The sequence below is a fragment of the Apis cerana genome, linkage group LG8 (assembly GCF_029169275.1).
Source record: "Apis cerana isolate GH-2021 linkage group LG8, AcerK_1.0, whole genome shotgun sequence".
Taxonomy (NCBI): Eukaryota; Metazoa; Arthropoda; class Insecta; order Hymenoptera; family Apidae; genus Apis; species Apis cerana.
In genome coordinates, this window is record NC_083859.1 from 2,416,213 (window position 1) to 2,429,608 (window position 13,396).

At 24.8% G+C, this 13,396-nt stretch overlaps 3 protein-coding genes across 4 annotated transcripts; 2 read left to right on the forward strand and 1 right to left on the reverse strand.

Annotated features, from left to right (window-relative positions):
- The first annotated feature begins 1,603 nt into the window (after positions 1 to 1,603).
- Positions 1,604 to 5,200, forward strand: LOC108003461 (ATP-binding cassette sub-family F member 2). 2 transcript variants are annotated; one of them, XM_017065725.3, is made up of 9 exons: positions 1,604 to 1,736; positions 2,308 to 2,489; positions 2,589 to 2,992; positions 3,143 to 3,306; positions 3,375 to 3,602; positions 3,681 to 4,068; positions 4,160 to 4,351; positions 4,677 to 4,880; positions 4,992 to 5,200. In XM_017065725.3, exons 2-9 carry the CDS (start codon positions 2,312 to 2,314, stop codon positions 5,130 to 5,132), a joined length of 1,899 nt encoding a protein of 632 aa, XP_016921214.1. In that variant the 5' UTR covers positions 1,604 to 1,736; positions 2,308 to 2,311; the 3' UTR covers positions 5,133 to 5,200. The 2 variants fall into 2 exon arrangements, with proteins under 2 accessions (XP_016921214.1, XP_016921215.1); XM_017065726.3 differs by having other exon boundaries at positions 1,653 to 1,736; positions 2,297 to 2,489.
- Positions 5,201 to 5,820: 620 nt separating this feature from the next.
- Positions 5,821 to 7,638, reverse strand: LOC108003459 (transmembrane protein 98). Its single transcript, XM_017065724.3, has 4 exons — positions 7,483 to 7,638; positions 7,282 to 7,391; positions 7,074 to 7,206; positions 5,821 to 7,003 (listed from the first exon to the last, which is right to left on the reverse strand). Exons 1-4 carry the CDS (start codon positions 7,636 to 7,638, stop codon positions 6,728 to 6,730), a joined length of 675 nt encoding a protein of 224 aa, XP_016921213.1. The 3' UTR covers positions 5,821 to 6,727.
- Positions 7,639 to 8,018: 380 nt separating this feature from the next.
- LOC108003458 (ubiquitin-conjugating enzyme E2 J2) lies at positions 8,019 to 11,264 on the forward strand. Its single transcript, XM_017065723.3, has 4 exons — positions 8,019 to 9,479; positions 9,576 to 9,810; positions 9,893 to 10,021; positions 10,109 to 11,264. Exons 1-4 carry the CDS (start codon positions 9,364 to 9,366, stop codon positions 10,319 to 10,321), a joined length of 693 nt encoding a protein of 230 aa, XP_016921212.1. The 5' UTR covers positions 8,019 to 9,363; the 3' UTR covers positions 10,322 to 11,264.
- The last annotated feature ends 2,132 nt before the right edge of the window (positions 11,265 to 13,396 follow it).

Here is a 13,396-nt window from a genome sequence, read left to right on the forward strand (position 1 = left end):
ATTAAATATTTTCTTTTTCTTAGTTCCCTTTTTGAAGAAATACTTGACTAGATACCGTCCTGATACGCATATGTTGATCTAGGTGAGCGTACAGCTTTCATACGAATAACAACGGCAACGACAACTCCGTCGACGAGGACGAGAACGACCGAGAACACATTACCCCTACCATTACGTACTACGAAATACTACGTTCTGTGATGCGGTGCAATTAAGCCAGTAACCCCTCACCCTTTCACATCCTACATCCTCTTCGCCCCCTCCAATAGACTTCGGACTCACAGAGGCGCAAGTCCGTCTCTTCTTTTACCATTTCTACCGCAGCTGACATTTATCCATTCGTTCATTCATCAGATCACACATCTTTAACCGGTTCTTGTCGTTTGAACCAAGTTACCATGTCGATTCTTTAAACAAAAATTAGATTAAAATCTTGATTATTCAATTTTATATAATCTTTCATTAAAAATTAATAACATGAAAAATCTATTGTTTTAAAATGTTCTTCAATCTTTTTTGAGTTATAACATTTCTTTGTAATGTTCAAATAAGATCATACTTCCCACATAAAATAAAGAAAATTTCTAAAACTAATGCCGCTCACGGAATATTATATATTATTTAAATATTTGTCAATTATGACAAAAGAATTATTTTGATACTTTTATAAATATAATTGTATCAAAATAAATAAGTGCTAAAAATTAATTAAAAATAACAGCAATGATTAATTAATATTATTATTATTAATATTATATTGTTTAATAAATGTATCAATACAAAAAACTTTTTATTATTTTCATAATTATTAAACTTTTTTTAATAAAAAAGTCCATAAATAAAAATCTGCATTATTATAATCATAACATTTGTTAAATTCAATTTCTGTCATAATAATTGTCAATTTCTTTGATAAGAAGAAAATGTATAAGAGATTATATAAAGTACGATTTTGGTTATAAAATAATAATAAGATAATAAAGAATATAATATAATAAAGAATATAAATAATATTCGTATACTTCTTATTTTTTGTTCAGTATTCTCTCTATTATAAATATTATATAAATATTATGAATTAAATTCTTTAGATATTAGTTAACATTTTATATTCCCGCTTTTTAAATGTCAGTCTTTGATAATATATATCTTAGAAAGGTAAGTAATAATTTGGAATGTCATACTTGATGCAGTAGCGCTTTTGCTTTGTTGCAACATGGTGAATCAAATAAAATATAGATATGTCATCTTATAAAATTTTATGCCAAATATTCTGAAATATTGAAAAATCAATTTCTTCTAATTTTCTACTAACATAAAAATTATATTCAACTAATTATTAAAGATGAATATTTACGAATACTATTTACGAATGCATATATTTTTTTTTTATTAAAAGTTGAAAATTTGTAATTTTTTTTTTTAAATATTCAATTACCTTAATTTTTTCTCATATTTCTTTGTTTCCAATATTTGTTTTTTTTTAGTCATGCATTTCTTAAACTTCTATGAAAAATCACATAAATTTTTCCATGCAAAATATAATTATTACATATTTAGAGTTTAATAACAACTATTTCAATTTTTGCACACTATTTCCCTCGCAAAATGTTTCATGACTGAATATCGCCATCTGCCGAACAATCCAATAAATAACGTCGCTTTGACGGTTTTGTCTCTATCCATGCACGTGTGTTTGCATTTTGTACGGATTTCGATTTTTGGCGCACAACTAGGTAATTTTTTGAAGTTATTTTAAGATTCTACTATTCTCTGAAAATGTGGAAAAAACAAAAGTTTGAATAGTTCGTAATTGTTTTATATATTTTTAACATCGATCAGTGTCGCAGAATAATCGAAGTTTCTTGTCTTAGTTAGATGTTGGTTTCGTCTCTCTTTTTCTCATCATCTTTCTTTTTCTCATATTTTTATTTTCATTATTTTATATCATCATTAGTGAAATACGATTATTTTTATCAAATGATTATTCAATCTTGTACATAAAAATTGTAAAAATGCAATAAAAAATACGGTTTCCATCTCCCAGACCCTCTATTTCTGTCTTTCTCTTTCTTTTTCCGTCGTCCTACTTTGTCCCCCTCTTCTTCATGTTATTCTCTGTCTGGCTCATATAACAAGCCGTTTACGGCAATGAAAGTTTTTGAATTTTCAAATTTGATGTTATACTGTAGCATTTATTTCTAACACGTGCCATCGTATTTCTAACCTCTGATTTACATAATATGTATCTTTAATTCTTTTTGATTTACATTCAAACAACGCTCTAAATGTGTAGTTAAATTTCAGAATCATGCCGTCCGATGCAAAAAAAAAGCAGCAGCAAAAAAAAAAAGAAGCTGCTAAGGCTCGACAGTCAGGAAAAAAGCCACCTCAAACTAATCAGAATAAAAATGCAGAGGATGGTAAAGAATCCAGTCCTCTGGGCATCATTCAAAATGGAACCAATGGAACACCTATTAGTGCAGAAGGTAAATTGAAAATTATTTTTAAAAACAGAAGATTAATTCAAAAATTTCGTAACGAAGAATTGAACAAATTATTCATAAAAATTTTTGTTTATCTTATAGAGGCATTATGTATAAAATTGGAAGCAGATGCAAGACTAAATGCAGAAGCGCGATCGTGTACAGGATCATTAGCTTCACATCCGCGAAGTCGAGATATAAAAATATCTAATTTTTCTATTACTTTTCATGGCTGTGAATTGCTACAGGATACTATGTTGGAACTGAATTGCGGTAGACGTTATGGTTTGCTTGGACTTAATGGCTCTGGAAAATCTACTTTATTAGCCGTACTTGGAAATCGAGAAGTTCCTATTCCTAATCAGATTGATATCTTTCACTTGACTAGAGAAATGCCTGCTAGTAATAAAACAGCTTTAGAATGTGTGATGGAAGTAGATGAAGAGCGTATAAGATTAGAAAAATTAGCAGAAGAGTTAGTAGAATGTGAAGAAGAAGATGCTCAAGTATGTTTTTATTTTTTATATTACTTTAATTATTATTTATATTTTATATTTTAATTAGATTTATATTTATATTAATAATAATAATATTTATATTAATAATAATTAGATTTTTTAATAGTAAATAATATTTAAAATATTTTTTTTAAATAGGAACAACTCATGGATGTTTATGAAAGGTTAGAAGATATGTCTGCTGACACTGCTGAAGCTCGTGCTGCTCATATTTTACATGGTTTGGGTTTCACTGCAAAAATGCAAAAAACACCTACCAAAGATTTTTCTGGAGGTTGGCGAATGCGTATTGCTCTTGCAAGGTTAGTAAATTTATTTATCAATAAAGAAATGAATATATAAAAATCTAATAAAAATGATTATTTCATAGAGCATTATATGTGAAACCTCATCTTTTATTATTGGATGAACCTACCAACCATTTAGATCTTGATGCTTGTGTATGGTTGGAAGAAGAATTAAAAACATATAAAAGAATTTTAGTTATCATTTCTCATTCACAAGATTTTCTTAATGGTATTTGTACAAATATCATTCATGTTAATAAAAAACAATTGAAATATTACAGTGGTAATTATGAAGCTTTTGTCAAGACAAGGTAAATTGGTATTAGTTATAACAAATTCTAAAGTTAACAAATGTAAAGAAAGATATTAATATAAATTCTATATGTTAGAATGGAGTTACTGGAAAATCAAGTAAAACAATATAATTGGGAACAGGATCAAATTGCACATATGAAAAATTATATAGCACGATTTGGTCATGGTTCTGCAAAATTAGCAAGACAAGCACAATCAAAGGAAAAGACATTAGCAAAAATGGTAGCACAAGGTCTTACAGAAAAAGTTGTGAATGATAAAGTACTGAATTTCTATTTCCCTTCTTGTGGAACTATTCCACCTCCTGTTATAATGGTTCAAAACGTTAGTTTTCGTTACAATGAAGATTCACCATGGATTTATAAAAATTTAGAATTTGGTATTGATTTGGATACCAGAATTGCATTAGTTGGTCCAAATGGAGCTGGAAAAAGTACTCTTTTAAAATTATTATATGGAGATGTGAGTTTCAATTATTATAAAAATAGTATCAATTACTATTTATAAAAATTATAAAAATATTTCTAAATTTTCTTTTAATTTATAATTATAGTTAGTTCCAACTAGCGGTATGATACGTAAAAATAGTCATCTTCGAATTGGAAGATACCATCAACATTTACATGAATTATTAGATCTAGATATGTCACCTTTGGATTATATGATGAAAGCCTTTCCAGACGTTAAAGAAAGGGAAGAAATGAGGAAAATTATTGGTCGCTATGGATTAACTGGTCGCCAACAAGTATTGTCATTTACAAAAATTTAAATATTCAATAGCTTTAAAAAATATTGACTTACTTTATAAAATTTTTAGCATGTATATAATTGATAAATATATAAAAAATATTTTTTAAATTTTCATTAAATAAAAAAAGTTTCACTATTTTTTTCACGATTTCAATAAATTGTAATTTTTCTAAAAAAAATTTTTATATATTATCTAATAAACTAATCTTTTTCTTAAATAACTTTCAAATCCAAAAAATTATTATGTTTTAAAGGATGTGTCAATATTTTTTGAAATTATTGTACATAAATGAATTTTCAAAAATTTTTGTTTTATGTAGGTATGTCCAATTAGACAATTATCTGATGGTCAACGTTGTAGAGTAGTTTTTGCATGGTTAGCTTGGCAAGTGCCTCATCTATTATTGCTGGATGAACCAACCAATCATTTAGATATGGAAACAATTGATGCATTAGCAGATGCAATTAATGATTTTGATGGAGGAATGGTGCTCGTATCTCATGATTTCAGATTAATTAATCAAGTATGTATTAATATTTTAGAAATTATATACATTCATTAATCATTACATATATATATAAAATATTATAATATAATAAATTATAATATTATTATTATTTCTTATTATTATTAGGTAGCAGAAGAAATTTGGGTTTGTGAAAATGGTACAGTTACCAAATGGAGCGGAAATATTTTGGATTATAAAGAACATCTAAAGACCAAAGTGCTTAGTGATAATCAGAAAAGACAAAAAGAAATGCACAGAAGCAAATAATCTAAATAATGTATAATCTATTCTACTCTATTTTTCTTTCCAAGTATATTTTTCTCTCTCTGTTACAGTAACTGCCTTTGTCCTTATTTTTTCGGACATTTCATCGTATCTATCATTGACTTTGCGCTGCTGTGTAGCGTTATCAGTGGTCGAAGTTTTTTAGCTAATTTATTTAAATAATGAATAGCGAATTATTTTGTGACAACAAGATTGATTTACGGTGAAATTTTATCATCCTAATAGTTTGAAGATCCGATATTATTAATTATATATTATAAGAAATTATAAATTATAAATTGGACATATATATATGTATACATATATATATATATATATAGGATATTCCAGAAGTCGATCGATAAGGCTTAACTTATGATTTCTAATAAAACACAAAGATCAATCAAAGCATGTAAAGCTGTTTCATTTCTGTGGTAACTTTGGATATATGTGGATATATGAGTCAACGTTTTAATAACTCGTTAACGAAGCCGAAACGAAAATTTTCACAAAAATATTTAAAATCATCTCAAGAATAATAAGTTAAATCTTAAGTCGATTTCTAAGACCTCATATATATATATATATATATATATATATATATATATATATATATATATTTATATAAATAGATTACTACAGAGTACGAAAATAAAACAAAAGTATTATAAAAACATAACAAGTACTCGAATTCCTCTCTTGCAATTTAGCTTTATTAAAAAATCATATTTAACTATAAATTAATTTGATTTTCAGTAGATATAAAAAATATATGGATGTGTACAAATAATTATAAATATTTAATATAATCGATAAAATAACATAGTTTCTATCAAAATAAGATTTTTTATCTCACATATATTTATATAAATATATTGATCTTGTATTAACATCATGGAAGACTAATATCTCATACATATTCACAAGAATTATAACTCTGGTATCTTTTGATTATAAAAAAATGTTTAAATTTATATACGAAATGTTTCGTGCAATTAAACTATAATTGTAAAATGAAAAATAGAAAGGAATTTTACTAGAAAGAATTAAATATAACACAATAATATATATATTTTAAAATTAAAAATATTTCAAAAATTTTAGATTTTTTAAATTAAATTTAAGCAATAGCTTTTTTTATTCTTTATAAAAATATATTAAGTGTCTAAACTATTATTTTAAAAAAATAGTTCAATTTTAATTTTATTATAAAATTTTTAATAATAATGTGATATTATTTCAGAATTATGTTTAGCTTAATTGTGTGAAGCATTCGTATATCTCATATATCTTACAATATTTTTTAATATATTATTTCACGAAAGTATATATGCATTTTTGTAATAATTATAATTACATGAAATGTAATACACTAAATATTGTTGCTAGAAAAATCAAAGTTGCACTATTAGGTTTTGGATCTTGACATAATAAAAAAAAAAAAAAGAGATACTCGATCGAATATTTTTTAATACTGCATATTAATTTCACGCAATACTTAGTAAACATATTATAAAACCTAAAACCATGAAATATAAAAATTGTAAACAATTTGTAAAAATTGAAAAATTGATGAAAATTCTTGTAGAAATTGAAAATTAAACTGGTGTTGAAGTTGGAATAGAACAAGCCACTTCTTGTGCTAATGCAGCATTTCTCAAAATTGATAAATGAGAATCCATATCATTTAAAGCTTGATCAATAAAAGCTAATTTCCTAGCATGATTTTTGGAGACTCCATGCTTAGTTACTAATGCCAAATGTGTAACAGCCAATACTAATGCTGCTACTCTGGCTTCCAATAATCTTGCATCTAATAATGGATACAAACTTCTAACTACATCATCAACACGAGGTGGAATACGTCTGGCAACCTAGGAAATGTAAATTCATTAATATTAAATGTTAAATGTTAAATTATTTGTTAAAAAAATATACACTCACATCCACAATTTCCAATGGAATAGTATTACTATTTACTGTTCCTGCAATAGCAGTGAGATTAGAAGCCAAAGTATGACAAGATCTCAATACATCAATGCACAGTGGAGCTAAACCCGTAGCATCATCAACCCATCTGTATTGTCCACAAAATTTGACTATTGAATAATTAGTTTAGTGCTTCATCTCTAGATATTAATACACTCTATACCTCTCTGCACCAGCTAACCATTCCTCACTTTCCCAAGCATCTAAGCCTAAACCAGAAAAATGTTCTCCTTCTAATAAATCTGAGCTTAGATCTGGAGAATCTTTTTGATTCTGAAATATAATTATATAAATTTAATATCATATTAAAAATAAAGATTATATAAATTTATATTCTATAAAGAACAAAAAATAAGTAACTTACATAATAACATCTTTGTCTTTTACAAATGACGAGCAAAACTAGAAATGCACCAAAGAAAACGGCAGCTAGTGCGCCAAGTGCCACAGCCACTATTGTTTCCATTCCTGTAGTACTAGTCATAGGACCAGTATTACTTATTGAAATTGAAGAACTCATCTTTTTGATGAGTTTAATAATGCAATTTATCTAAATAAATCTTAAAATCAAATAAATTTTCTTAAACAGTTCATGAATATTGTTTGAATAATTTTTTTGTACTAAAAGTGTCAACAACAAGTGTCGATTTTCCCGGTGATAGTCCGTGAGAGGCGGAGACTGTCACGAATCTTAAGCTCAATTCATCAACTAATAATTTCTATATCCTTTATAAATAATATTGCGTAATTCAAATATTAACAGGTGGTTCAAAATATTTTATATTTATATACAAAAATATTATAAAGAATATGTTCAGAATTGATAAATCTACAAAGAATTGGATTAGTAGAAAAATTTAAATAACGGAATTATGAAAATATTCTTTATTCTTTTTATCTCTATTTGGTAAATATTTTTTATTATATTTTTATAAAAATATTTTTATACATAAATATTTTTAGATTCATAATTATATATTTTTATAAATATTAATATCTAGGGAATCTAGGGAATAATAGTATGAACAAATGTTAACAGTTTTTCACATAATTTATTTTTTGCAATATTTATTTATTACGTAAGTGTAATAAGTTTTCAAAATTTTGATATTTTTTTAAATTACAATTTAGTATATTTATTCTATGAAAGTATTTATAAATAAATACTAATAGAATACTTTTTATTTGTTTATAAAAATTTATAATATTTTAAAAAATTAGATAAATTTGATAAATCATTTGTATTATTAATAAAGTTAAAATATAATATTTAAAATATAATGGTAGAAATAATTGAAAGTTAATGAATATTTACATTTTAAACTGAAAATTATGTAAGTAATATAAGTTATTATTAACAAAATTTATTATTTTAATAAATAATAAATTCAAAAGAAAAAGTTATATTCATATTTTATATAAATATTTTCTATTTTATTCTCACAATTGCACACAATTTTTTTATAATCTCATTTTAATTATAATTTTTTATATAAATTATAATTTATTTATTTAATTTTATTAAATAGATATTATTTTATATTTGATTGAATTTGATTGAATGACCAAATTATTATTAATATTTTTATCAATTAAAAGTTCTCAAACAAATATTATACTTTTCTTAATTAATAAGAAAGAAAAAAATGGATGATAAAATAAGAATTTGAATTATAAAAAAAAATGATTTATCAATTAATTCGCTAATAATTATTAAATGCGTTATAATAGAACTTGGCAACACTGTTACGAAATGAAATAATTCAGTGCATTTCATAGTCATATGTTTTCTGTCATGAAAGAGTTGCTGTCAAATTTAGTGTCATTCGTGAATATTCTGTAAGTGGAAAGATAAAGATTGTCAAGAACACTTCTTCAATACACGATATTCTTCGTATATATCTGCATCTGCGTTACCAAGAATAAAGGCAACGTAACCTATTTTTTAAATCGCATTCAAATTCTCTTTTTATTAATTTACCACAAACAATAATACTTTAAACGTCATATCCTAAGAGTAAAATACATTTTACAACTTGGAAAATCAACGTTTCAAGTTGTCACGTGAAACACGCAATTTTTATATGATATTTCAGTATAAAATAAACAAAAGTATTACACTTTCCCAGAGTCAACATAAAAAAGTTTTATAAAAAATTGTTGTATAAAAAATACATTTTAAAATATAACAAAGGATTAATAAATAAAGAATTACAAAGTATTTACAAAGTATTTCTAATATAATATGAATAGGATAACTAATAGTGCAACAGCAAGACTGAAACAAGATTATTTGCGTCTTAAAAAAGACCCTATACCATATGTTGTTGCAGAGCCAGTTCCTTCTAATATATTAGAATGGTATGTATGGTATGGAATGATATTTAACATCTATGAAGAAAATTTGTTATGCAAATTATTAATAAATATTTATAAATATTAAATATGTTTTTATAGGCATTATGTAGTAAAAGGCCCAGAGAAAACTCCCTATGAAGGAGGATTTTATCATGGGAAACTTATATTTCCAGTAGAATTTCCATTTCAGCCTCCTAGCATTTATATGACTACTCCTAATGGCAGATTTAAAGTCAATACAAGATTATGTTTATCTATTTCTGATTTTCATCCTGATACATGGAATCCAGCATGGAGTGTGTCTACTATTCTTACAGGATTACTTAGTTTCATGGTATAGTAAAAAAATAATTAATAAACTTAATTATATATAATCAATTCATTTTAATATTTGAAAATAATCATTCTTATGATAGATTGAAAATAGTCCTACCATGGGTAGTATCAATACATCAGATTATGAGAAGAAACAATTTGCTGCACAGAGTTTGGAATATAATTTAAAGGACAAGTTGTTTTGTGAACTTTTTCCAGAAACTGTTGAGGTGGTATTAATGTCATAAAAAAAATATTTCATTATAATATTTCATTGTGTAATGAATATATTAGTAAAAAAAAATCATATTTTATAGACAATAAAGGCAGAATTAGAACATAGAAAAGAATTAGAAAAACAGGCAAGGCATCAATCCACAGCTTCAGAAGTTTCTTCACTATTACGTGATCAATTGCAAAGGGATCAAAGTCCATTGTATAATGTGCTCACCAATCTTGTTGTCATCATAGGATTTGCAGCCTTTGCTTTTACAGTAAAATACGTGTTGTGGAGCGTTGCCACAGAATAAGTAAAAAAAAATGAATGTATAGGATTTGTTCTTTGTTTTTTATGTATAGGAAGAAAAGTGAAAAAAAGTTGTGATAATGATGCGTGCAGATCTTGAAAAGAAGTATTAAAAATTCAATTGGGACTTTGTCCATAATTGTCGAATTAACACGAAGAATATATTTAATCTTCTGGTTTTTAAATACGCTAATATATTATGGGCGTTTGATAGATTTTTATATCAAAGTTACTTGTAAAATACAAGTTGTATTATATTTGCAAATTTTAAACATGATAATCGTGAAACAATGGTAATAATTCCTTGAAGAATTCTACATAAAAGCGTTTATCATTGGAAATAAAGTATCAATAAGTTTTTATGCAATTGTAAAAAAAGATCAAAAGATTAATTGATTTAAATCAATGTAAATTTTGGATTCAATTTATCGGCTTTCGGTCAGGTTCTGTTACGCGTATTTCCAAAGTATAGTTCAACTATCTGAATTTTAATATTTAGCAATTATTTGATGAATTATGATAAAGGAAGAGAGAAAGAGTGTATATGTGTATATGTGTGCGTATATGTGTGTGTGAATGGAGAAAGAGGAAGGAAGAGAATGAAAGAAATAGAATGATAAATTAAAATCGTGGGGGCTTCCCAACACAACTATAAAATCAATGAAAATTAAAATTTTGCTACAGTCTTCGTAATTTTTAATTTCTAATTTCCATTATACATCTATAACATATTATATCATAAAAACTTCCCGAATCTGTCTAAAGAAGTTTGCCTCTGCGATGTGCCAATGAGAAACTAAGTCAAAATTTCTAACTGAATCGAACTAAGCTTAATAGAGAATAGCTTGTGTCATCGGCGAAATATGTCGATCTTGTAAATATGTGTAGTAGACTAGTAAAACATATGTAATATCAAAGATAAAGAAACTTATCACAAAAGAAAGAAATTGAACAGATCAGCATTAATATTTGTCATTTAATTGAATCATTTAAAAAATAATATTAGAAAATATGTGGAAATTTATCAGTTTTTTGAATATACATATACATGTTAGCTCGCTCGAAGAAGTTTCGTTCGAATCGGTTATTATTGCTTTATTGAACGTAATCTTTTTTTCTGCCATCCGCTACAACGATAAAAAAAAGAGATTTTATGTACTTGTAAAATTGATGATGTCAGACATTAATGTGGTTATTATATATACCAAACATTTAACAATTTATAATAACAATACTAAAAAAAAGAAAAAAAATAACTTCAATCTTTAAAATGATATTTTTACGTTAAGACACTGTAAATTTTATATGAATCAAAGACAGTGTAATAATTTTTCTAAAAAAACATCATGCAAAAGACATCATTTTTTTTTTTTTTTGCTTTCTTGATATTCAATATATTTATAACAAAAAAAAAATAATGATTTCCAAATTTTTTTTAACTCTCAATAGATTTATATAATTTTAACACTTTAAATATTTTCGATAGATTTAATTACTGTGTTGTGTTTAATGTAATATGAGTAAAAAATTATATTAAAAATGAAAAAGAAAATCATGCCTGCGAAATTGTCTGTAAAAAAAAAAGAAAAAAAATAGAAAGTTGTGAACTTTTCGATTGTATAGCAGCGCCATCTTGAATTAGGATTTATTTGAAATGAACTATTATATTTAAAACAATATTTTTTATAATATTGGATTATTTTGACAAAGAAATAGCCGTTTCTTGCATATTATTATTGCATTTAATTATAAATAGAAGAGTAAATTATTTTTCTTAAATTTTTTTCTTAAATATGATATGTAAAAAATTTGAAATAATTTTATCTTCATTTATTAACATTCGTTGTGCATTTTATTATTTCTATATAAAATTTACACATTTATTTATTCATATATGTAAAAAATTATTATTTTACTTAAATATGTAAATAGATTGTAAAATGCACGAAATATGGTTATTAATGGACGAAAAATCACAATTAGATCAACAGATGTCATTATAGGAAAACAACTTTCTAAAGTCTCTATATTTTATTATGCATCTGTACTATTTTTTTCTTTTTTATATAAATATATGAATATATATAAATTAGAAAAGAAATAAATAAAATAATTATTAAATTTTTTATATATGTCAAATATATTGTATAGATGCTAACATAATTTCATTTGTTTAATTTAATAATCATAATATTGAAGAGAAGTACAATATTACTTGAAAAAATTATTTTCTATTTTTAATTTTTTAATTTTTAAAGAACATTTTGTTTCTTTCCTATATGTTTTATTATTGTTTTAATCCTATTTCATATTTTCATTTACAATATTAATCGATAGTTTGAAAGATCGATTCTAGTATATTTAATCGAAATACGATCGAGATATATTGCATACAGTATTTTCGAGGATTGTTTAAAGTACCATTTAATAGTTTGGCAATCAGAAAGGAAGAAAGGAAACGGAAGCAGTCGCGGTTTATTGAAACGATAAACAGTTAGAATTTTCTTTCAATAGCTCTTTGTTTGAATGCGCTCGGGAGGAAGGATATATCCTGTGAAGCCATCTTTAACTTTCTTACCAAGTCTGTTTAATTCTTGCTATTTAAGTTTAAGTGAACATCAAATAGAATATAAAAAATATCATGATTGATAAATTGGATAAATTTGAATTATTGGATAAATATTTTTTAAAGATTCAAAATTGATTTCAAATTTTTAATATTGTTTAGATTAATTTAAGTATAATTTAAATTAATTTATAATTTAAATAGAATTTAAATTTTTTAATAAATTTTTTTTTATTAGATTTTCAATTATTTATTTATTTAAATTTTCAATTAATCTTTCATAATATTTCTCGTAGTTCATTTTATGGATTCTAATGTTCAAATAATTCTGCAATTGTTTCAAAAACTTTCTATATATAAATTTCAATTTTATTTGATCATAAAATAAGGAAATCGGGGTTTTCTAGTTTTCACAATTCTAACCTCTCCTTTTTCGATCTTGTCTGAAAAAAAATAACACTTGGTCGTGAAATTTTGTGAAATAAAAATAAAACACACTATTCTGTTTATATT

What these genes read in the sequence shown, in the direction of transcription:
- LOC108003461 (XM_017065725.3), top strand. Translation starts at nt 2,312, where the DNA reads ATGCCGTCCGATGCAAAAAAAAAGCAGCAGCAAAAAAAAAAAGAAGCT. An exon ending in AACACCTATTAGTGCAGAAG is followed by an intron (nt 2,490 to 2,588) that starts GTAAATTGAAAA and finishes TTTATCTTATAG; the next exon opens with AGGCATTATGTATAAAATTG. An exon ending in GTGAAGAAGAAGATGCTCAA is followed by an intron (nt 2,993 to 3,142) that starts GTATGTTTTTAT and finishes TTTTTTAAATAG; the next exon opens with GAACAACTCATGGATGTTTA.
- LOC108003459 (XM_017065724.3), bottom strand. Translation starts at nt 7,638, where the DNA reads ATGAGTTCTTCAATTTCAATAAGTAATACTGGTCCTATGACTAGTACT. An exon ending in AAAGACAAAGATGTTATTAT is followed by an intron (nt 7,392 to 7,482) that starts GTAAGTTACTTA and finishes ATTATATTTCAG; the next exon opens with AATCAAAAAGATTCTCCAGA. An exon ending in TGGTTAGCTGGTGCAGAGAG is followed by an intron (nt 7,207 to 7,281) that starts GTATAGAGTGTA and finishes TGGACAATACAG; the next exon opens with ATGGGTTGATGATGCTACGG.
- LOC108003458 (XM_017065723.3), top strand. Translation starts at nt 9,364, where the DNA reads ATGAATAGGATAACTAATAGTGCAACAGCAAGACTGAAACAAGATTAT. An exon ending in CAGGATTACTTAGTTTCATG is followed by an intron (nt 9,811 to 9,892) that starts GTATAGTAAAAA and finishes TTCTTATGATAG; the next exon opens with ATTGAAAATAGTCCTACCAT. An exon ending in TTTTTCCAGAAACTGTTGAG is followed by an intron (nt 10,022 to 10,108) that starts GTGGTATTAATG and finishes CATATTTTATAG; the next exon opens with ACAATAAAGGCAGAATTAGA.